The 23,836-nt window shown below is 41.6% G+C and overlaps 1 protein-coding gene across 4 annotated transcripts in view; it reads left to right on the plus strand.

The window, feature by feature from the left end:
- grik4 (glutamate receptor, ionotropic, kainate 4) overlaps window positions 1-23,836 on the plus strand; it is a 263,602-nt gene that overhangs the window by 183,440 nt on the left and 56,326 nt on the right. For all 4 annotated transcript variants that reach the window (XM_076735286.1, XM_076735284.1, XM_076735288.1 and 1 more), the window contains 2 exons: window positions 1,777-1,955; window positions 5,261-5,314. In XM_076735286.1, the coding sequence (XP_076591401.1) occupies window positions 1,777-1,955; window positions 5,261-5,314 (233 nt within the window). The remainder of the gene's footprint in view (window positions 1-1,776; window positions 1,956-5,260; window positions 5,315-23,836) is intronic.

Below are 23,836 nucleotides of genomic sequence, written 5' to 3' on the forward strand. Positions count from 1 at the left end.
AGCCAAAAAGTCTTCACTTTTCAAGAATGTCCTGGGCTCTTAAACTTGGTCCTTATAAACACAGTGGTACAAGCACACGCACACGCACACACAGGCCGCCTGAAAATCTGTGGTAAAGAAAAGAGGCATACAGGACAACACACACACACACCCACAAACACAATCCCACAGAAGTTGCTCTCTCTGTACACGGACCTATACAAGTCTAACTGAAGAAGAGAATTTTTTTCATTCAGCTGCATGTTTTTCATTTGATTGAAACTGGTTCACTAGAGCAAACAGTGAGGGAACAACATGGCTGCTGCAAAGCACACAAGCGAAAAAAAAAGACTCACTCGTCTTTGAATCCTGTGCAGCCAGAACACTAAAGAGAATATGAGCTTTTCTTCTGCGTGTCACTCTATTGGTGTCTGAATGTCTGTATGCTCTTTAGCCAGCCACATCTAGTACAGCACACCGTCTAATGTCATAAACTTGATGTGAAATTGTATTTGATGCCTTGCGCTGAGCTATAGAGACTGGATGCAGGAGGCAGACAAGGAGGGCGGTTTAGCAGACGCTATTTCAAGCTCATCAAATTTATTCTGCGTTATACCACAGAGGAAGCTGAGCTGACAGGTTCGAGACACAGGCAGGCGAGCAAGCAGCAGCCAGGAGTGATGTCTCATGAGTGCACAGACACAGGTAGCCAGGTACAGGAAGACAAACACACACACAGTGATATACTGCCATACAGACAGGCTGAAAGACGACCAGACACCGAGACATAATTGCAGAAGCTATTAGACATGATGCTGCTGACTGGGGCCGTGCTGTAGCTTGCGTTAATGTGCTGTGGAGAAGCTAAAGGAGTCAGCTTGATAACTTAAAATTGCCACATCAAAATTGGTCTCAGTGTGACAGATGAACTACTCTGCCGTCGCCATGGCAAAAATCACATAAAATATCTGTCAACGCCAAACTGTGGAGTGCTGTTTTATTATTACTTTGTGATGGAAAAAGCAGGCGGAGGCTCGGCTAATGCGAGTCCTTCTCCACAAAGGTACGTCCTTCTCGTACGACTCAGGAAATGTTATGTGAGTGTGATGAGATCTGCCAAATTGCCAAGGTGAAGGCCACGTAACTGTCACACCGCCGTGTCGTGGTGCAGCACTCTGACTCATTCAGGTTGTATTTTTCTCACTGAGACACACCTCACAAATTAGTTTAAACTGCTGGGTGGAAAAAATTAGCCCCTGACCTCCCCAGGTCTGCTAATATAGGGATGCAAAGTGACTGGTAAAATGCTGCCGAGAGCATTTTGATTAAGTCAGCTATGCTTTAATTAGGGCAAATCCCACTTACCTCAGTGGAGTCAAATGGTCTGTTACCATGGGATGGAGTACAGGAGAAGTTGCTGGAACGTCTCTTTGTGTTTGACGGCTTTACAATAATTTTAATTAAAGGTGATCAGTCCACTTGTTCTGCATGGAGAGGTTTTTTATGGATTCATTGCTGTTAAATGTGGCAGAAAAACAAACAAGAGGCACATTTGTTTACACTTGAGGACACTTCATGCTTATGAAGTTCACACTGTATTACAATACCAACCGTCTCTCTCTGAATGTGCTCGACTTTCCTTAACTTTTTCACAATGTATTTAACTTTTGTTAAAAATATATATATATTACTGTAAAGCTGTGTTTCCTTAGGAGAGTCTCCCCTTCATTAGAAGTAACCCTCTTATGTGTTTTTTGTGTGTGCGTGTGTGTGCGCGCGTGTGTGTCTTACCGGCAGGCTTATTGAACCTGGAGCAGCTCCTCAGGCAGTTCCTCATCTCCAAGGAGACTCTGTCTGTGCGCATGCTTGATGACAGCCAGGATCCGACCCCCCTCCTGAAGGAGATACGAGATGACAAGACCGCCACCATCATCGTGGATGCCAACGCCACCATGTCACATATCATTTTGGAACGGGTCAGTATGGTTCACGTGATCGCTGTTATAGACGCACTGATAACTTGTCTTTATTCTATGTGTGTCATCTCAGCTTTGTACTGAGAGAAAATTCCCCAGATCCACACTTATATAATTCACGTACATCTCAAAGAGGAAAAGTAACTGGAAAATGCCGATGGCAAGAAGTGTTCAAGGCTGAAAGTAATTGTATATGAGGAGAAGAAGAAGAAGTTGGTTTTGACCTGCGCAGATAGAGGTTGTATTTCCCACACAGCTCATCGTATATTGTGCAGAACACATAAAAAGGGAAATATCTCTTTCACTGCCATAATGCATATGCCGTCTTGAATGGCAAGACAGATTACGTGAGTTTAGGCACTTTTGTTCGTGGGCACAGCTTTTAAAAGACGGGGTCACAGAGCCTGGAGTCGGTAACGTAGTTCCAAAATAAAAGACAAATCATTGAGGCAATTTTATTTAACAAACCGGTTACAGCAAATTATATGGATGAGAGCAGTAAATCAAGTTGTATTCCAAATGATTCATCTTCTATAAGTGAGAATTCTGCACAGTTAAAGTGGATTAGTGTGAGTAAGAGCAGACTCATAAAACGACGGCGCCCTTTTGTCTGCTTTTCTGATACAGTGCGTGTTATGGATTAAAACAAGCTGTTCTGCAAGTCGGTGAAGCAAACGAAGTGGACTGAGTCTTTAACGTCCCTCTTATCTATTATCCATCTGTTCCCTCACCAATAACACGTTTTACATAAAAATATAACTATCAATGTAACACGCAAAGTTCAGCGTGTGAGAAAAGCAACTTTCTGTGGACATTAGTGAGCTCTATTTCTGTCAGTTACATAACAGCATGACCCTTGTCTGTTTTTCTCACTAACATACCAATAATTAATGTCTCAGATCATTATTAAGAGCCGGGGCACTTTGACTCCAGCATAAGGCCGAAGCTTCTCCTGATTGGAGACTTGTGTTTGTAAAGAGCCTTGATGGCATCAATAAAGGTGATTGTGGGAGCCGGGGAAGCGAGGGTGTTTGGCAGCAGCATATGGCCTCTTAGTAATTAATACACACCTCATTATTTCTAGAAGACGATGGATGGATGGCTAGAGTGGAGGTGACAATAGCTGGAGACAGACGGGGGTTGGGAGGAGGACGAGGAGAGATGCTTTTCTTCCTTCGCGCCTCTCCTCGCTCCCTCATTCTTTCCATTAACGTCTCTTTCTCACAGTCGTCTCAATCTCTCACCTCAATCAACTGTTCAGACTGCCATCAGTGGTCATCCAGTCACCATGGCAACCCTGGCAACCCTGGGCCACAGAGCAGCGGGAGCCCACAGTGGGATGTCTCTCTTTCTCTGTTCCCCGTCTCCCTCCGTCTGTCTCTTCAGTTGCTCTCTTTGTCTCGCTCTCTGTTCTCTGCCCAAAATGCAGAGAAGACAATTTCACTTTGTGTCTCCGCACCTCCCTCCCCGAGCGGTCGTGTATACCCATCCCTCTATCTCTCACTCTTCTGTCTCCTTTATGTGTCACGCTGTCTGTCTCTTTCTGTCTATCAAGAGACAATCCTGCAGCAGGGTGGTGGAAAGTTGGCAGTGCCGCCTCTCATGTGGAGTGCCTGGTTGCCAAACATATCAAAGCTGTGCACCGGCATATTTGCCAGTCTCAGATGGTGATAAGAGCGCCCGGCTTGTCTGAAGGGACAGAATCATCCTTTGTCATGCAAGACGTCCCCCCTTATTTGTCTGTTTACATCTTACATCAAACCCTCGTCAGACAAAGGTCTCACTCTCTGAGGTTTTAGCATTCAGAGGGGTTTAGGTCAGCAGTGTGAGCATTCTGAATGTAATCTTTTCCATTCAGGCCTCCACTGTTGTGAGCAGCTATATGGAACCAGAGTGGGATAGATAGTGAGCCCACTTTATAGGGGCAGTGCAAACCCTGAACACTCTGACTGCGGTAGAACAACAAGGAGATCAGAAAGTGGGGAAAAAGCTGGAAAGCTTATTTCGAATGCTGCAAAAGGAGACCTAGAGGATATTTTTTCATCAGCTGCTTGGTTGTATTATGTCTTCTGAATGGGAAATGGGCAGCAACCAAAGGCGATTTAGGTTATAATGTCAGTTTCTGGTAAGATATTAAAGGCACAGGTCACCCACAGAAATGAGACAGTGCTTTGAAATATTACTTCCAGCATGAAGATACTATTAAAGGGGAAGAATCCCAACCACCTTGTGCCATGAGCTAGCTTTATTCACTGTATATAACTCCATAATAATAATAATAATAGTAACCTTACACAGTAATCATCATGCTTATGGTTTCAGAGTAATCGCATGCTAAATATAATCAAAGGAGGAAGCGTTATAAAGACATCTTGAGGGGTCATTCAGAGTTTAATAATGGAAGTTGTGTTTGGATGTTTTTGCTATAATAATTGGTGCCTTTCTACTTCTCGCTCTTTTATTATTTATGCTGCTGCAGAACGCTTCAATTGAATATTCAACAGCTGAGTGACATGCACTCCTAATGGCACACAAACACCCACACAGATGTAACATGTTTCACAGACGGCTAAGTTCTGTTATTAAACTCTCTCTGCTGGTGTACAGTCTTAGATGTTAGCGCGGAAGCTATTTATTATGGAAATGTGTAAATTTCAATCAATCCAGGTGTGGAAATTCTCTGAGCAGCGTCTCAGGGCCCGAGGGTTAATTCATGCTCGGGAAGAATTTCTGTTAAACAATGAGTTTTATGAAAAGTCCTAACCCTTTGAGGCCGTTTGGTTTGATATATGTAATTCGATATTTATTGATTTTAATCATAATGTGCATTGCAGTCTGATTAAACAGAAGCCTATAGCTCGATGATTTTCTTTCTTGCTAATGACTTTAATGAAATGAAGCTATGAAAAGTTCACCCTGTCCTTCACAACTGATCCTCACTGTGACTTTGATTTAATCAAATTGTAAGACAGAGTGACGAGCGGCATACTAATGCACCTCAGAAATTAATTGCTCCATTGAGAGCCACTGTCAGATAAGAATGTGTCTCGTCTTATCAAGATGTGGATTTGATCTGTCGGCTACAGAGTGGAGCTTGAGTTACACTGAATCACTGACCCCTCAACTCCCCTCCCCGACCCCCTATTCTTGACTCTCTCTGCTTCCTGTGCTGTTCTCCCCCTCCTGCCTCTGTTTCTCTGACCTCCATCTTGACATCTTTTTGTTCAAATTTCTGTTTTCTACCTTCTGCCTCTTACGTTTCTCTTTATCTTTCCCTTCTGTCCCTCTTGTCTTTTGCTCTGCAGGCATCAGAGCTGGGAATGCTGTCAGTCTACTACACTTACATCTTCACCTCTCTGGTAAGGAAATGAGAAATGGGAAATGGGAGATGGGAGATGGATGTGGGCATTTAGAGGCAACGTACATTTCACACCTGCAGGAGCACATCAGTCCTCTAATGCTGTGCTCCTCTACTGTATTAAAACCGTACACTTTAATTGGTACTCTCACTTGAATGAAAGATTCAATGGGTAGAGGCAAGCAGACAACAGCTAAGACAGAGGATGTATAGCATAGCTTCATTATAGCATAATCGATTTTCTCCCTCACTACGTGTGACTGCAGATTAGTGACACGCTGAGTGCAGAGCCTCTAGTGGCTCCAGTCACTATTCATTTGCCCTCATTGGTTGAAGTGCACTTCTGGATCAAACCAAAAAATAATAATGATTGTTGTAATTACTACTTATTTCTGTTGCTCTTACTGCTGCTGCAGCTTTTCTTATAATGATGATTGTGGAAAACCTGCCAAGCCGCCATTGACTGAGCGATGAAGTCATCGTCTTCAGTCAACATTCATTTCTGTCAGTGGATGAGTTGAAGAGGAGCTCCACACATACTTACTCTACTTCATCCATTCTTTCTTTCTTTCTTTTTTTCTTTCTTTCTTTCTTTCTTTCTTTTTTCTTTCTTTCTTTCTTTCTTTCTTTCTTTCTTTCCTTCCTTCTGTCATTGCTTTAAATGATTTGCCATGTGATTTACTCAGCTATGGTTAGTTTGTGTGTTTGCCTGCAAACTAAAGTAACTGTTAACCGTATAACATTTCATTCTTAATTGGTTGTCACTGCTCATTTGAAGGTGCAGTATGCGATTCTGAAAAAAAAAAGTTGATTATAGAGTCTCATTGTTGAGTCTCATTCCCTGGAGCGTCTGTATTTGACGATCTGGGAATCAGACTCAGCAGTCAGCTATCTGCAATGACCTGTTATTGGCCAAAGTCTCCCGTCACTGGCTAGATTTTCTAAAGCCTGAAAACAGAGCCAAGAGGAGGTGAGGGAGTCACATTTCCTTTTATACCACTTGAATTACAATATGCTGAAAAGTTATTATGGGATTTTTGCTCAATGAAGCCAAAATGAACTGCCTACCACAGCTCATAAGCATGGAGTGCACCACATGTTGTTTGGGTTTGTGACCAGTTTTTTGATGCCTTTTCCACTATTTATGCCCACAAACTCTTTCATAAGGACTTAAATCACATATGCATAGTTGCTGGAAGTGACTTGTTAGCTATAGTAACTTAAACTTAATGCTGCTTCATGATAGAGGCTCCATACCGGATGCTGTTTACAGTGGCCTTGAGAGGTGACAGAGGCCAATAGAGAGAAAGAGCTGAGAGAGGCAGCTTAAGAAAGTGCTTCTTTGCAAAGTTGCTTTCAAAGCAGTCGTAGGCCAACAGCCGAATTATTATGACTGAAATATCAAACAGCTTCTTTATCTGCAGTAAGTATGCAAGTTCATTGTGTTTTTTGTGGACTCTACATAAGAGCATCTTTTATAGATTTACAGTGTTTTACATATTGTTTCATATGGTCTTCGGTGCCAACATTAGGACAAGGACTGTGGACGGAGCCGCCGGGGAGGGGCTTTTCCCTGTATTTGAAACGAGTCACAGCTCCTCGAAACGTCTCTGCACGTCCTTGCTGGAAATGAAAGGGACTGACCCCGAATTTGAGAGTAATGGTGTTTAGGCACGGAGAGGCTAAGGGATCTGTGAGAGTTACTGTAAGATCATAAAGATAGTGGCTTGTAGAAAATTTGATGCTATAGTAAACTTACCAGATAGCTTCTCCCTAATGGAAATTAATGAGGTTCGAAACACTTTGCTCTAATAGCGGTGTAGAGATGATTCATATCAAGCTGATTTATGACTCATTAAGAGTGGGCTGCTGCCATCTTCATGTTTTGCTCCACAGCCCTTGACATAGTCACTTCTGCTGTTGTAGCTCTCTTCTCCCTTCCTTTAACCCGCTTGTCTTTGCTCTCCTTTGTGTCTGCACCTAAATAAGCTCCCTCATCGCTCTCCTCTGGTGTTGCAGTGTCGGTCTGCTGGAGGGCACAGCCTAGCACACAGATTCATGGTTGATGCTAGATGATGACCCCACATCCCCCTTCCCGCTACCATCACCACCATTTTCTTAAAATCAAGCTATTGCTCATTGACGGCATCGTTAATAGCTCCGGCTAACATCGTTAAAATGGTCAGTGGTGCGCCCCTGGCAGCCTGGGACATAATGCAGAGGCTGTGAGTGGAAAAATAGGCGCGCTGTTGTCTCCTTTGTTGTCGTAATAAGTGATTCATCCTATTTATTGTGTTTATAAATGGCTCTGCTGCTTGTGCATCGTGCGCACCACACACACACTCACATATGCAGATATACAACGTGACACAAAAGAGGATAGGAACAAGTTCCATTATGCTGTTTCATAGTTCAGCTCATTGTTCACCCATGTTCCAAACACAGCGTGATAGTTCATCTCTGAAAATGGCAGCAGTACACTGAATGCTCGGGTCACTTTTTGATCCTCTTATTAAAGTACACTATGCCATTTCATAAGAATGTCGTCCTGCCCAGAGAAATGACAGCATCAGTCATTTGTTCAAAGAGCTTAAAACTACTTAGACTACTGAGTGCCAGGTTAGGAAATAATGTGATGTTCTCTGCCAAAAGTAAAGGTATGTAGGTCATGGCGGTGAGTGGGCGTTCAAAGAGTTGGATTTTGACAGTTTACTTGAGACTGGAGTTCATAGTCAAAGTGCTTTAACTTTAAGCATAACAGTGATCATCCTATAATCTTCACCAAGTTGCTTAACCTCTAACATACCCGAACCACAAATGACTGCATTGTAATTGCTAAGCCGCGTTCTTGGTTACTATTGCTACGCCTGTCAGCCATTCGTTTTTATATGGCACATACAGAGTCTACAGTGTTAATGAGGACAGCTTTTCTCAACAGTTTCAGACTGACAAAAGCAGGTTTCTCATTTGTAGCCAGCTACTGTCAATTTTCTGTCTGAAATCGCTGCTGTCACATTTTTATCAGAGGAAGCTAGCTCGGTAATTAAGCTACCATGAGAGATTGTGCTAAAAAGACTAAAAGAGCTGCATATCCCAGGCGAACTCTTCACCAGTTCCATGTTTAAGGCAGGGAAATATAGAAACGGCATTGTTCTAGTGCAATGCAGTATTAGAAAAAATAAGATCAGACTGTTATTTTGTTCTAACGTAACCCCGTTTGGCTGCTCAGCTTCCACACTTGGGAAAGCAAGATTGAGTTAGATTTATGCTAAATTGTTTGGATTTTCAAACAGTATGTTTCACTTTGATAAGAGAAATGGCTTTGAGGGATGGGGACTAACCAATGTGTTTGGTGAATTAAACACTATCTCGGGTAGCATTAGCTGAGGTTGCTGGAGTGTAAACTTCCTCAAATCTAATTAGGAGCAGGACACAGCCACTAACATTAGCCTAAAGTCTCATGTAGCAGTGTCCAGGTCTGGCTTCTAGACAGGGTGGAAATACAACACAGAGGATGTCCTTTTGTGAACAGGGCTTTTTTTTATGTAACCTGTAAACCCCCAAAATAATGTAGTACGAAATGTTCCATTGGCCTTGATTGGCCTTACACTTTTGCTGTTATATTTTTGGTTTTGGGAAGGCTGAAACCATCCTCCAAACGTCTTATAAACCAATTATCCCTCTTACTTAAGTCGTACGCACGCTGCTTCAGCTTTTGGCAAAATGTGAAGCTTGACAACCTCATTCAAAATCCCATTTACGTTAGACTTTATTGATCCCACACCAGGGAAATTAAGTCGTTACAACCAGTATTACAAGTATTACAAAAAGCAAAAACAGTGGCACAGAAGGGTGAAGATGAAAAGTAGAAAATCAACAATGTATATGTACATTATGTACAAACTATAAAAATACTGAACGCCAACAATGTTAACAATGCTAATAGTAAAAATTCAGCCTTGGAACAGAGCTTTTCTGAACAGTAGGCTTTGCTTACAGGTGTTTAGATGAGGATGGCTGGTTTTTTAATAACCGTCTCATGTCATTGCTGTTGATAATAATGTTTTTAGAGGTCCTCAAGGAACACCAAATTCCATAAGCCCTTGATGTTCAGACGCTAAACATCATGGCTTGACCAAAAAAAAGCTAGTCCATGGGTGGTCAACAGGTCATGGTTAGTCACCCAGTAACGGCAGGACAGATGATAGAGTTGGAAGACTGAGCTTTGTTGAGTTTTATGAACACCAACTTATGATGATGCAAGTGCCCACATTTGACATTTGACATTTGTCAATGCTGTTTAAGTCACAAAGGTTTCAGCTTCTTATAGCAAAGGCTATAGTGGTCTTGAATATGGAAACTATGCCTAAGAGACATGCATCATTTTTTTCAGAAAGACGAATGAAAGAAATGAAGCTGGTGGAAGAGAGGCTAGCCCAGACATCGCATTATGACGTTGGCTCTATAGCTGCAGTCTTTATTTAGCTGCCTAAATATAACCTTAGGGGCAGCAGATCACAAAAAAGGTCCTTTTCTGTTTTTGCAAAGCTTATATTAAGGCTTTCTTTGAATGCACTGACAAATGACCTTTGTTTTCATTTAGGACTTGTTGGACATCATTCAAGTCTGGGATGTAATTTGATTGAAATAATCATTTTTTTCAGAAATCTCAAAACATTTCCTCTGCCTCCAGGCTGAGAGGCCTGAGCAAAGTAGATGATCACGATGATTGCACGGTCACTAATCGTGTGTGAGTGTGTGTGCCAGTTCACGGATGCGTGCGTGCATGTGTGCACTCTAAATGGTAGCAGGTGTTCCAGTCAAGATATTTCCAATATCTCAGCGAGCAAATAACATTACTGAAGTCTTTTCAAAGGTTATGCTTATCACTCACCTTTAGCCGTGAAAAGCTTTTACATTAGGTGACCTGTGACCAGATGCGTTTACGTCTTCCTACCAGTGTTTTTAATGAACGCGATTAGTTCAACTTTATGGGAAAAATAATGTGGGGCAAAAAGAATACTGCAGCAATTAAAAAGAAATATGGTTTTAAATATTTCTGCGATGTTCATCTGAATGCAGATATATCTGAAATGAGCAACTAAGTGCTCTTGTTTATCTTGCTCTTAAAATACCAAAGCTTATATTAAAGGACGGCAGGAGTAATTTGATGTAATTGCCTGATGTGCTCTCTCAGTTTGGTGTGTGCGTGAGCCGGTGCTGAGGTTCTGCTGTAAGATGATTGTTCGTGCTTTGACATCAGTTTGACTTTGTTAAGCTCTGCAGTGTTTCTGTATGGAGGCAGCTTTCCATTGCCATGGAGAATTAAAATGTTTTTCAGGTAGTGGCCTGTTTTTCAGGGGAGTAATCACACAAGTTTCCTCCCACAACACTTAAATTATTTTCTTGTGCACTTCTTTTAAGAGACAGTAGGCAGTATTCATAATTACTGCTTTATTATACTATCTATATATAGACATTGTGAAAATACGGAGGGGGAGCAGGTAAAGCTCAGAGGTGTAAGTCTTTGCTCTCCACTCTCTCTGGGAACATTTCCAAAGATTTACTTGCCACAGAGTTCATGGCTTATGATGTTTTCTTGTTAGCTTACATGAATCTAAATTCTGCTGTTTGTTATTTAAATTTTGCCTCCCGCAGCCTCTCATTAACTAGAATAGATACAGAATTGGTACCAGCATGCAGAGAATTCACTCACGGATGTCTGTTTTCATGAAAAAAAAAATGTTATTTGTAACTATTTAAATTTGATACGTCTTTGTCAGCGGGAGGATTGACCTTCAGGTATACAGGTATTGAAAACTCCAGGATTGAGGTTCAGATTAGAGTCACTGACCATCTGAAACTATGTGTCCGCCTGAAGTGAGAGCCTTCACAGTTTGTTCTGATCAAAAGAGCACCTAATCCATCTAAATTGCTGTCAAGAGTTCTCAGTTTGGATATGGTTATAATTAAATGGTGGAACAAGTGAGAGTTAACCGGAGGCTTTGCTGTTTTAGGTTAACTTAGGAGAAAGTAGATGCTGTGGTTCATGTTGATGTCGGATCAACGTCTGCTAGCATGTATGATGTGGTGACTGACCTCCCTACCTTGTGAGTGTTTTGAAGAGGGGATGAATTCTGATTAATGCATTCGAAATGGCAGATGTTCCTCCAGAAGAAACAAAACATGGGTTACTGAGGTTAGTCACTGTTTATTTAACCCTGCAAAATGGTTTGGTGTACTTGACATGCTGGTGTTGCTTTAGTCCACGGCGGTGAAATTACATGCCGGCAGCTCACGAAGGTCAAGCTCCAAGTATTGCGATAACATCACACATGAGTGATAGCTTGAGAATAGTTTGACCTCCAGCTCCGCTCCTATTGTCCCTTTGGTTGTTGATTTTTTTTAGTTGAAATGTGTCTCTGTATTCCCATTGTTGTGCCATTAGTGAATTATGTGAATAAAGCACAGTTATTTTCAATGTGTCAAAATCTCCTTCATCCTGATTAAGGATATTTTCCAAGAAGGATTTTTCTTAAATTACAGTAGATGCAGTATAAATACAGTGACATGTCACCCCCCTTCTCTTCCTCTAAAGGAAGAAAATAAATAAGATTTTTAAATAGATAGTCTGAATATAATTGCCGTCTGAGTAGCATTTTCACGACACATTAGAAACACTTCACACAAGGGAAAACTTGTCAGACACCTATTTGCCTCACAAATGATGACACGTAGTTGTACTAAGTACACAGTTTTTGTTCACATCAAAGGCTTCAGAAACAGTTAAGAAGATCAGACTAACATACTGTCATATTCATAACACATTACAATTCCATACCGTCCCTTTATAAATAATTTCTGAAGAGTTGCAGCTTCAGCCAGTGATCATCAATCATGCAGCATTTTTGAAAGTGATGATAAATATATGGGTTTCTTAAGAAGGCCGTGTAAGATTAATTATGCACGTATAAACATAAGATAACGTATTTTTGATTCACTGATGAATCAAAAAGAAACTTATAACTAATGGAGGTGCTACTCCATTGCAATTTGTTATGTGAATTTATGGCCAAGAAATTCCACAATTACTTTGCAATTTTTTAATACTTATCAACATTCATTTATCTTATATTTTCCATCCTTTCTGCATCTGCTCTCTCCTCCCTCACTGTCTCCTCCTTGTCTCTCACTCTTTTCTCCAACCGTTGCCTCCTTCTGTCTGCGTCCTCTGCTGACACTTCATTTATCTCTGGTCCTGACGTCCCTGACTAACGATCTGCCAGACCGCTCCCCTGCCTAATCTGTTTCCCCTGAATCATCTCAAGACGCTCATCAACGTCCTCACGCAGCTACCCGTCTCGAGTCAGGGTTTTTGTCAAGCCCACTCATGGATTTGACTGCTTTCGGTCTACGTTTTGGTTCTGTTTGTTTGTCCTGTTCTGTGTTGATGTTATTAATCTGGTGATCTAGTGATGCTCCTCTTCTCCCATCATAACCAGGCAGAATTGTTGCATGGCTTTCTAGTGAATCTGGCCTGATGTTTCAGACTGTGTAATGTACAATTTGAGTATATCATAGCTTGTTGCGTGTTGTTCACATCCTCTCTGTCGTGCTCTCCTCACTTTATACGTGTGTGTGTCTGTGTGTGTTTGAGTTAATTACTTATATATGTCAACAGTCCATTTATGATGTGAAAGAACAACCAGTCATTGACCATCATTAGACTTAATGATCTTCAGTAGACACTGCCCGAGGTGAAGAGAGATGATTCATTTATTTATTTATTTTTATTTTTTGTTGGCCGTCCTTCTAATTAAAAACCATACGCCAAAGATATTTAAATCTAACAACGGCCTCTAGAACGTGCTTCTTGTGTTCCTCACTGCAGTCATTCTGCTTTATGATGTCCGAGGCTCCAGTCCGGGGTAATGTAATGCTTAATGTAGAAACAAGTATTCCCTTTAGTTGATGTTGCAGATCGAAATTAGACACCTGGGAGGTGATGGTGAGGAAAGGGAGCACACAGGCATCACTCAGAGTCTAACAAACATTGTTTCTCTTATTCCATGGGATAAGGCTCTCAGCGCTGGTTTATTTTCTCTCCTCCCATTAAGTCCACTTAATGTCAGCCGTTAATATCCTGGGCTTTAATTGTAAGATCTAATAGAAATCTTGGCCCTTGGGTCACAGTGAACAGAGAGATTAAAACAGAAACATGCTTCATGGAAGAGCTGGGAAAGCGAACAGCTCCACAGGGCTTTTACAGCTTCCCTCTGTTCACTTGGTGTCTGGGAATGTGAGAAGTCTGAGCTTCCTCAGCTTTAACTTCTGCCTGGTCCACATGTACACAGGTTTTTTTTTTTTAAATGTAGATTTTTCTCTGCCTTTTGGCCTCTCGTCTGCACACATACTGCCAAACTTTAGGCCACTGAACACGGATCTTTTTGAAAACTCCTTTCAGGGTGACAGTATTCAGAAACTCCATTTGCAGTGTTGACGTGTAAATGAGGATAACTGAATGTTTTGTTAATATAAAGCAATTTTGTGCAAGGGCAGATGTTGCCTAACTAGCGCTGGTTCTAACCTTGCTAACAAGACATTTTACATGGTTATACATAAATGTACAGTTACTCCTCCACTATATAGAGCAACACAGAGGTCAGTATGGCTTCAGAGGTCACTGCTTCATTATCCAACTCTCTGACAACACAGACCCAGCCGCCAACATCGCCAGTTTTGGACAAGACAGGTCGGACCTCTAGTTGCATGTAGCCTACTGGTAATAGCTTTTTTTTTCCAGGCTTCTGATTGGTCAACATGGCCTTAGTGTTATAGTGCCACCTGTTGGTTTAGCATGCTCTTGAGAGCACTTCAATTGTGTTTCTGCGCTTTCATTTGTTACAGAGGTTTTATTTTTGTTTTTGAGAAGGAAGGAAAATCCACACATATATTCCCATCTGATGGATGCAGACACACAAGCAATCAAAACAACATGCACGCACACACACTTGCAGAGTCACGCACTCCATGCACATGGCTTCCATCTAAGTGATTTGCACCCTGCGATCCAAGCTACTCGGCAGGATTGAATAAATCACATCAGGTTGGCAGTGACTCATCACATGTTGACGGGATGCCTAATGTCATTTGAAGGTTAGGTGAGAACGGGATTGGGCCTAGCAGCGCGTCGCTTTGTGATGTCATTTTGAGTCTTGATGAAAGTGTGCACGGCTCTCTCTCTTTCACACACACACCACACACAACAGTCAAAACCACGCTCTGACACACAGTGCTGGCTGACATATTATCCCCTCTCTGCAAAGCGGGGGCCATCAGCTCAACCCCCCCCACACGCCCCTCGCCTGTTTGTTTTGTTCTTCATGTTCCATTTCCCCTCCACACACCCATGATCCCTCTTGTCACTGCAGTCATTGTCATGCATCCGTGCCTGAAGAGCTGCCAGCGCTTCCTGACTGTCACACACATATACACACACGTGAGCGATAAAACTCAAATAAATGAACTCATGAACATGCTCGCCCACACATACGTACAGTCGTCACATCCTGGCCTTCTTATCTAGCTGCCTGTCTGTCTGCTTCCCGGAAATAAGCTGTGCATTTTTCGTCTCCTGGTGTCACAAGCCATTCGCATTTCAACACAGTACAAGTCCTCACACAAACACACACATTAATTTCAGCTCATCTTTCTTTTTCTCCGTTCCTATTTGTTAGAGCTGATTGGCAGGTTTGTATAAAAGGGTGATGAGGGGAGTTAGGTTTTACTTCTGAAGCATGGCTGATGCTGTTATTCACTCGTTAATCCCTATTCTTTCCCAGACACCGCTGTGCTCCCCACCATTTGTTCTTGGCCAGTTGGGGTTCTGGGCTCGACATGCTCCATGCTTCTAATTATTCCTCCCAACACTGTCAAATGATAAAATGCTTTATAATTGAATGTGCCACAGAAGAACAGATGAAATGTATGCCTGCCTCCCAGACCTGCACAAACACAATTGTCAAAATTTTCTCTCTCTTATTCCTAATATTTTCTTTCTTTCACAAAGTTTGAGGAGGTTGCTTCACCCTCTGTCACTCTAGTGCTAGTAAAGGATAGTTAATAGTTGTTGTCTGCCCTTGTCCTTGTCATTTCACCTCTTTCTTACTGCTGCTGCTTTCCTTATACTGTCGAAACCTGCATCCTGCATCACGCCTTTCTCTCTGTGTCTCTCTTACTCTTTACTCCTCTCGGGGTGTGCCTGGCATTGATAACAATATTGTCTAGGTGATACAGAATTCAATTTCACAAGTTTATTGTTCTGGTAAAATTTCATGTCCCATATCTGTGAATGCATATGAATGGAGGGAACATCCCTTTAAAAATAAAAGAAAGGAGGGGGGCGGGGGGGACACTTCACATCAACCCAGCCCTCCATCTCCGGTGTGCACTGTGCTACAGAAGATTTATAAATCCAAAAAAAAAAAAGTCTTGTCAGTCAAACTGCTTTAGAGGGCAGCCACTGTGACTGTGAAAATGATTGGGATTTAATTAATTCCCCTCCACAGCTTATGTAAAGTTCATATTTCCCTGTTTAGACACAGAGTTTGAGAATCAATCAACTGAGTAATAGAAAAGGTAATAGACTACGTGGACGGTGACAACAGAGAGCCGCATCCAGCCAGAATATAAACTGTGTCATTATTATGTTACAACAAGTGTGTTTCGCCAAATAACGTGCGCTTGTTTGTGATGCAAAGATGCCAATTTACTTCGCTAAGCACCACATTTATTGTGTTCTTGCTGTAAGAGCGCGGTATAAATGCTTGTTGCCACAAATGCAGCTAGTCCTCAGCGAGAAGGACAAATTCTTTTGAGGCTGTAAATGGATGCATTCTCAATATGCACCAAATGTTAGTGTCTGATTTAGCCATTTTAAAGTACTTTCAAGGTTGAAGGAAACTTTGGTGCTGTTGTTATCTCAGTTATCTCAAATTGGGATTTGTGCTTGACACAAAAGCCAGTCCAATCTACAGCTGGGTTTTGATTGATAGCTCAGTGTCTCATTAGGCTGAATTCAGCTTTAATTACATTATGGTTACATTCCTCAGTGGGCTGCTAACACACTGGGCTGCTAACGACTTGTATTTTTCGCTTTGTCTAATCACTAGGATAGGATAACAGGAGACCACTGCTGTGGAGTGGCCAAATTTACATTGTTTTCATTCACGCGTCCATTAAGGGAAGCAGAAAGTTAAAGTGTAAATGTCATTGTTAGATGTGTCAACGCTAGATTATGTTCCCAAAAAATAAAAGAATACTGAGACTTTCTTCCAATTCATTAACATTGTCTTATCAACAATGTCCAACCACTTCAGAAAACATTAGCAGCCCAAGGTGGCCTATGAATGTTATGACATAGTTAGGCTTCATACGTAGGCTCTGTAGCTGTGCAGAACTATAAATCCAACTTAACAGTGGAGAAAGGTCAGGACCTTCCTGTTGGCTTGCATTGATAAGGTGTGCATCCTTTCCCCTGCTGAAGGAAGCATTCAAGGTGCACGGCTCTGCTGCTGACCCTGTGCTTCACTTTGCAAGTTCATTTATCCACTTACAAAAGACAGACAGTATATTGGACAATATACTTCCTTTCCTCATCAGAAAATCGTCTGTATAGGTTGTCTGTCTAAGTAGGTTATTACAACGTAGTGTTCAGAGCAAGAAAATGAGGAGTCAACATTGATTTAATTTAACCCACACCATGAGCTTTTCCGAAACCAAGCCAAGTACTTTGGGTCAACCTCAACCTAAGCAAACAGCGATCATTTCACAACATTAACCATATGATGAAGGTCGAGTACAGCAAAGGCCTAAGGATATACTTATAAGAGGGAAACCAAAATAAAGCCCACCATGGAATACAAAGGGACAAACAATTCTATATACACTATATCAAAAATTGATGACAAGTAAGCATTACCCAAAGTAAATATATAAAAGAAAAATGGGAGTCTGAGTTCAGCATAAAAATTTCTGATGATGATTTATTAAAATGGTGGAAAGCACATCAAATTCCACCAATTCGTGGATATGGACAGAATTTCAATTTTTCTGATGGCCAAGGTCAAGAGTGAACATGCTGGAGAGAGTGTGGAGCACCAGATGCAAATCACTCACATATATTTTGGTAATGACACGAATTGTTAATGTTTTGGTCAAGATACTTGGATAGGGTATCCCTCTGAGCTACATGGTACTCTATTTGTGAAATCTTACTTCTACCAGAGACAATGTATGGAGATAGTAGAGGAAATCTAGACAATGGAAGAACACATAGAACAACTGATTTAGCTGATGAAACTGTGGGAATGGATGGACGACTAAGAATGTAACTCCCAAACATACAACACATACATCTTAAACTGCTAAAGCTTGATGTGATGACCCAGAAATGCTGCAGTTTCCACGTGTGAAAAGAGCTTGAAAGCAATCGTGATGGCAGAAAATGCATCTCTGACGTGGAGACTGAAGAAATGCTCCATTGACACTTCCAATTAGTTCATTATGCCCCATATCAGATTGCGCAGACCATTGATAATCTGAATCTCATTCATATCTTAATTGTTTATTTGTTGCAAATAAGCAACAAGAATGTGAAAACTTCTGTAAGGGCTTGCAGTTATGATGCATTATTGCCGAGCCAACCACAGACATCTGCTTCAGCCACTTCTTCATCACTGATTGAACATATTGTCTTCTTTATCACAGTCTCAACGACTCAGTGCTAAGCCCGCAGTCCCCTGCATGTGTTACCACTCAAAGTAAATGAATGTAAAATGTTTAAGTGGTGAACTTAATTCGTTAAATTAAAAAAAAAATGCATACAGAATACTTTGGTCACATACCTGCTCACCCACCTCACAAAGAGGGATATGTCTCCTGTTCGTCTCGCCCTCTGACTTTGCCCTTTTCTCACACAAAGAGAGGAGAATGACAAACGCTTGACATGCACATCAGTATTCATGAAGGGCATTCATTAATCATTTATGGCTAATTTGGAGGGTTAACAGGTTGGGGCATGAGGTCTGTTCATGTTCAAAAAATTATATATTGATCGGGATTCATGAAGAGAGCTTGTGTGATAGAAAGCATTTTGATTCTTAATGAGTTCTGACAATAATGGAAATCAAACCTAACCATGCATCCGAAGAAATGGCACGCAGTGAAAAATGTTTTTGACTTGCGATAGCGGAGATAGTGGAGTCTGTGTGCGAGACTACCAACAACCTGGCATGTTTAATATGTGAGTCAGGCCCCCTCGCCTTATCACCCTAAACATAACTTTGAAATGAAAACACACTCTTAGAGGCTTGTTTACCATAAAATTATGAGACTTGAAGTTCCTCAGTCTCTTTTTATCTTTACAGATTAGCCAAACGGTGGCTGAATGTTTGTGTAAATGAAGGTAAACCATTTAGAGTTGTGTTCCACCTCTCAGACTCACACCTTTGTATGTGTTCCGGCATATTGATTACTCTGTGTCAGCCCTATTACCACCAGCTCTCCCCCTGAGCCCCATGTCTGGATGACTCAGTGTTGACAATTGCATTACAGCCTATTATCTTCCAAATCCCAGGGCTTGAGTCACAGCTTACTGTAGGTTCTTCTTTGGAAAGTTGAAATTGCCTGCTGACTTTATACCTGGCTTCCTTTCTATGCTCTGTAACCTTCCTCCTCACCTTCACCCCACCATCCCATGTCCACCTGGCGAATATTATCCTTCACTCTCCGCTCTACCATTTCCTATTTTTCCTCTTTCCTCACCTCTGTTCTGCTCACCTGCTTCCTTTCCGCTTCTTCCTCTTTCTATTCCTGCTCCTTTTTCTCCTTCACCTCCTTCACCGATCTTGAACCTTCCACGCGCGGTATAATAAACTACTAACTTGCCAACTCAAAGTTACCACAAGTCAAGAGTCATTTTTCTTTTCACACCACTTCACTTGAAATTTATCAAAGACCTCACATGCATGCTGTGTTGAGGGTGCCTTTATTAAGTGGGAGTTTCCCACCACTACACTTCTTAAGCAGCAGCATGTCTGTGGCTTGCAAGGACGTGTAATGAGTTTGTTAATTGCTTATAGCTTGAAAAAGTCACATTTTTAAAAACTGTGAGCATTTCTCTTCGCGTAATACTTAAATACTTTGATACTTTTTAGGTGTAGAAAAGCACCAGTAGTGCTGCTGGTCGGTGACCCCACTTACCCTGAAGTCAGGCCTCTCAAACTACCCACCAAACTGTGCTTACTTTGATTTTGGATTCTAACGCATTTAGAAAGAATAATTCAGAAAGTCATCAGTGATGTTTGGAGCAAATATCATGGCGAGCTCTTTGCTGTTTTAATCAGCCTGATGGAGCTTTTATTTTGATGAACTGCTATTGTATTCTGATTATCACTCCGTCAATGAAATCCAGACAGGAAGCTCAATACAGGATGAAGCTGAGCTGATCGTGTCCAATCAGGATCAGCGAGGGACTCTGAGACAAGTTATTTGCCTCTACTTCTCTTTGATGTCCTGTCATACAGGCAGTTGAGGTCTATTATTGAGTCGTAATAGTTTAATTAGGTCATTATGAATCGTTGAAGACTGTGACCTCAATTAACTTTGCATTAGGTTAATGAAGATTCACCTGAAAGTGACACTTCTGACGTGAAGTTCTTCTTAATGTTCTGTGCGGCAGACGATTTGGGAATTTAACTTTGTCTATATTGCTATCACAATATGAGTGTGATTTCCTCAACCAGATGGCTTTAATGTTAGTTTTTCGAGCTGTTTATAATGCCTGTGAATACTGTATGCTTAACAGCTTTCACTCCCATCACAATGCCTAACACCCTGCTGATCCAATTAAATTGGTTGCAGAATTGGCCACATTTTTTTTTTTTTGACTGGGCTGAGAGTCACACAAAGAATTTTTAGGAAAGCACTCACCCTCCAAAACAAAATGGGGCAAGTGAAGATAAAGAGGGAAGCTCACCGATGCAATAAAGCAAGTAGATGAAAAGCATTTGAAGATATCCTGCATTGAAGCTCGGGAGTAGTTATAATGACAAAGCAGAAAAAAGAAACAAAATGAAATCTGAATGAGGCAGCAAAAACTCTCCCTTTCTGCTCCAAAAACCTACAGTGAGCCCCTGTCACTGTCAGTTCACCAACTACAGAGTTTGGCTACTCAGCATAGATTAAATATGGCTTAAGTTTGTTTTGATCAGGGAGCACGAAATCCTGTGAACTGCTCTCCCTTTGCATCTCTCTCGCACCCATTTCCATACTACCTCAGAAGTAAAACATGGCGGTTAGAAGACATTTCCCGTATGTAGTGTGTTCTTTTGCCTTCAACCCAGAGAGCATGTGGAGTCTCAAAGCTGAGAGGTTACTTGGTCTTGATGAGAAACACTCAGGTGATCGATGTGAAGCACTCAGGGCTTCACCGAGATGAGCAGAGTTTAGATGGAGTCTCATCTCCATTATCCACTGCCTCTCCCTCTGTTTTTTTTTTTTTTTTCTGCTTTAGTATTTCTGCCACATTCTTCTCCACCCTGCTGCCGGCTCTGCAGCCTTAGAAATCCAGGACCCGTTCTCTGTTTCCAAACAAAATAATCTGCTCTGTGGATGCAAAGCTTTTCAATTAAAGGAGGCATTCTAAGTAATTTGAAGACATTTTTTAACTTTGAAGGCTTTTCTTCTTCAAAATTTCATTTGCTTTACGTGGTTTCAGCTGGTTTGTTCCTTCATAACATTCTGCGGGGATTTGAATGAATAGTTTACTGCAAAAGATTTCAGATTCCAAACATATGCTTGTGTCTGCAATATTCATGGTGTTTTTGGCCTCCACCAGCCTCAGAATTATTCTGGGCATAAGGTCTGTGCCTCACAAATAGGCTGTTACTGTTGCAGGTCAGACATAATTCAATGAATAATGGAATAAAATTGGTCATTTGTTTCCAACACTCTGCAGGAATGCTGCCAGATTGTTTTGATGTATGCGGCTATTAAACGCTTTCAAACAAAGCTAATGTATCAACCCCAGCATGCTGCGCTAAGATATATGGTATGTTAATTTCATGGTCATCTTGCGGAGAATGAAACTAGCTGGCCACTGGGAATGATCTAAGTGACATGTTAGTGACAAGTGCGAGAGGGATGAGTTTGTGCACAGTCCATGCGCATGAAGTATCCAGACAGCAGCCGTATGAACACAGCCAAGCGAGACACTGCAGGAGCGGCAAGCGGAAACTTCATGTCCGGCTGCAGTAAACTACTGTGATGAATTTCACGAACAGTTTATTCAATATAGCTATTACATTCCAGGTTCATAACAAGTCTGGAGGCATGACATTTGGTAATGCTCCCTCTCTCCTCCTCCTCTCCTCCCATCCCACGCTCACATCGTAATTAAGAGGCTGCAGGAGGCTTTAGAGCTCAGCCTGAATTTACGCAATTGATACAAGCATGAAATGACTTATTGCCAAAAACACTGCATGAACATTCCAGCTATTAGAGAATAATCAGTGTGCCTCTAAAAGTGGATTTCATTACAGAGTGAAGACCGGACTGAGGCCTGAAGGGTTTAGCCTGTTATACCCTTCCCCCTGTAAAACAGGAGGGATGCTATCAATTAGCACTTTATCATGAGGAAAATCAATATAGAATTTACAGATATGTCACTCAATCATAGGCCGCTGCAGTCTGTCCGTTCGTTCACAGGGCTGCCGTGCTAGATAAGGAATAGAGATGCTTTTTTCATATTGTCAATTATGATTATCATGACTGACGGCTCTGTCTTTATCTGGGGCACATTTTACAGAGCAAAACATAATTTCTTTACTCTTTAAAGGTACAGCAACACAAGGATGTGACACATGACTGCACCCCTTTAAACCCGCACTCATCAACATTTCTGTATGAACAGCTGATCAAATAATGCAGTCTTTCTGCAGTTGCCCTCAAATCTCCTTTGCGTCTTTCAGCTCTTTTTGTTTGTTTGTTTGTTTTTATAACACACAGCTTTACTGTTTGGTTCAGTCTCAGTGCTGTCATTAGCCTCACTTCCAGCAGCAGTAAAAACCACCCGGCAGATGGGCAGTTGGAAACAAGTCTGCTAACTCCTGAAGAAGTTAGTGGACTCATGTCCAACCAAAACAGAGCTGGAAGTATTATGAAAATTTTGGCTTACGTTCATCAAGTGGGCAGAAATATGACTCCAAATGACATCTGATTTTGCTCCTCATCCGCCGGATGTGTAAAAGGCATTTGTTTGTGAACACATTTGGCACCATTACTTTTTGAGATGGTGATACGTCTGTGTTGTGTTTACAGTTGTACAGTTGTACTAGCAGAAAACACTAAACATTACATTTGTACAACTGTCCTTAACACCCCTTTAATTTGTGTAAAAATTATGCACATGAATCACTGAAAGCGCAACTTCAATTCATTGTTCTGACTCATTTGACATTACTGCTTTCCTTTTGACCGGAAGTTCTCAACCTCAGCAAGCACAACTTTAATGTCACTGTAACAAAGTTCATCAAACAGACAAAATGACTCACAGTATGAAGCGGCACTCTAACAGAGCCTGCACATGTATACATATCACACAGCTCCTGTACAGACTGACTTATATTTGAAACGTTGAATCAATCAACAGAGCGTTTCTGGCAGAGATCTCAGAGTATCATTTACAGGATGTTGTAACATGCGTGCAGCAGAGATGCAGCCTGATTCAGTGCATGTCCTTGGAGCAGAAGAGAATCATTATAATCTCAGCATTTCTATCCAATTTAGGGAGATGAGATCAGTGGACAAAGAGAAGAGCTGAAAGAGGCCAGTTGATCTAAAGAGCTTTCTGCTTCCTTTTGGAAATCCTGTTTAGAATGGTGGATTTATTGTGGCTTACACCGCTGCAAAGAAATATGCTTGTGGACGGGTGTGGGGAGGGTGGAGGGGTTAGGTTCATGGCAGGGTATCCCACTATCAGTATCATCAGTCCTCCTGGGATCTCATTATTCACTGCTCAAGCTGACTACATCATAACAAACACCAAGCGGTCACACATTCTGGCATTTCTGTTGGTGAGTGTACATGTGTGAAAGGTCCATTATGTGGAAAGTAAGAGAAATCACTGAGAGCTAAAGGATAAAAATCCATATAAAATGATAAGAGACACAGAGAGAGAGAATAGAAAAGAAGGAGACAAAAATGAAGAATTGATAAGACAGAGACTTCCAGATTGTGAGATTTTCAGAGGAGCAGGAGTTGAGGAGGTGAAGCAACAGTTTTTGGTTGGTTGGCTCGAGTTCTGGCTGCTGATTGATCTGCAGGTGACAGCCAGTGTCAGGGGCCCTCGGCCAGGCTGTCAGTCCCTCGTGCTCTCCCACCCTCCCGCCCCCTCTCATTTTCACTCTGTCGCTCTCTCTTTCTCCCCCACTGCTTTTTAAACTCTCAGTAGTGCCAACTAATC

Source organism: Chaetodon auriga, chromosome 7, assembly GCF_051107435.1.
Source record: "Chaetodon auriga isolate fChaAug3 chromosome 7, fChaAug3.hap1, whole genome shotgun sequence".
Taxonomy (NCBI): Eukaryota; Metazoa; Chordata; class Actinopteri; order Chaetodontiformes; family Chaetodontidae; genus Chaetodon; species Chaetodon auriga.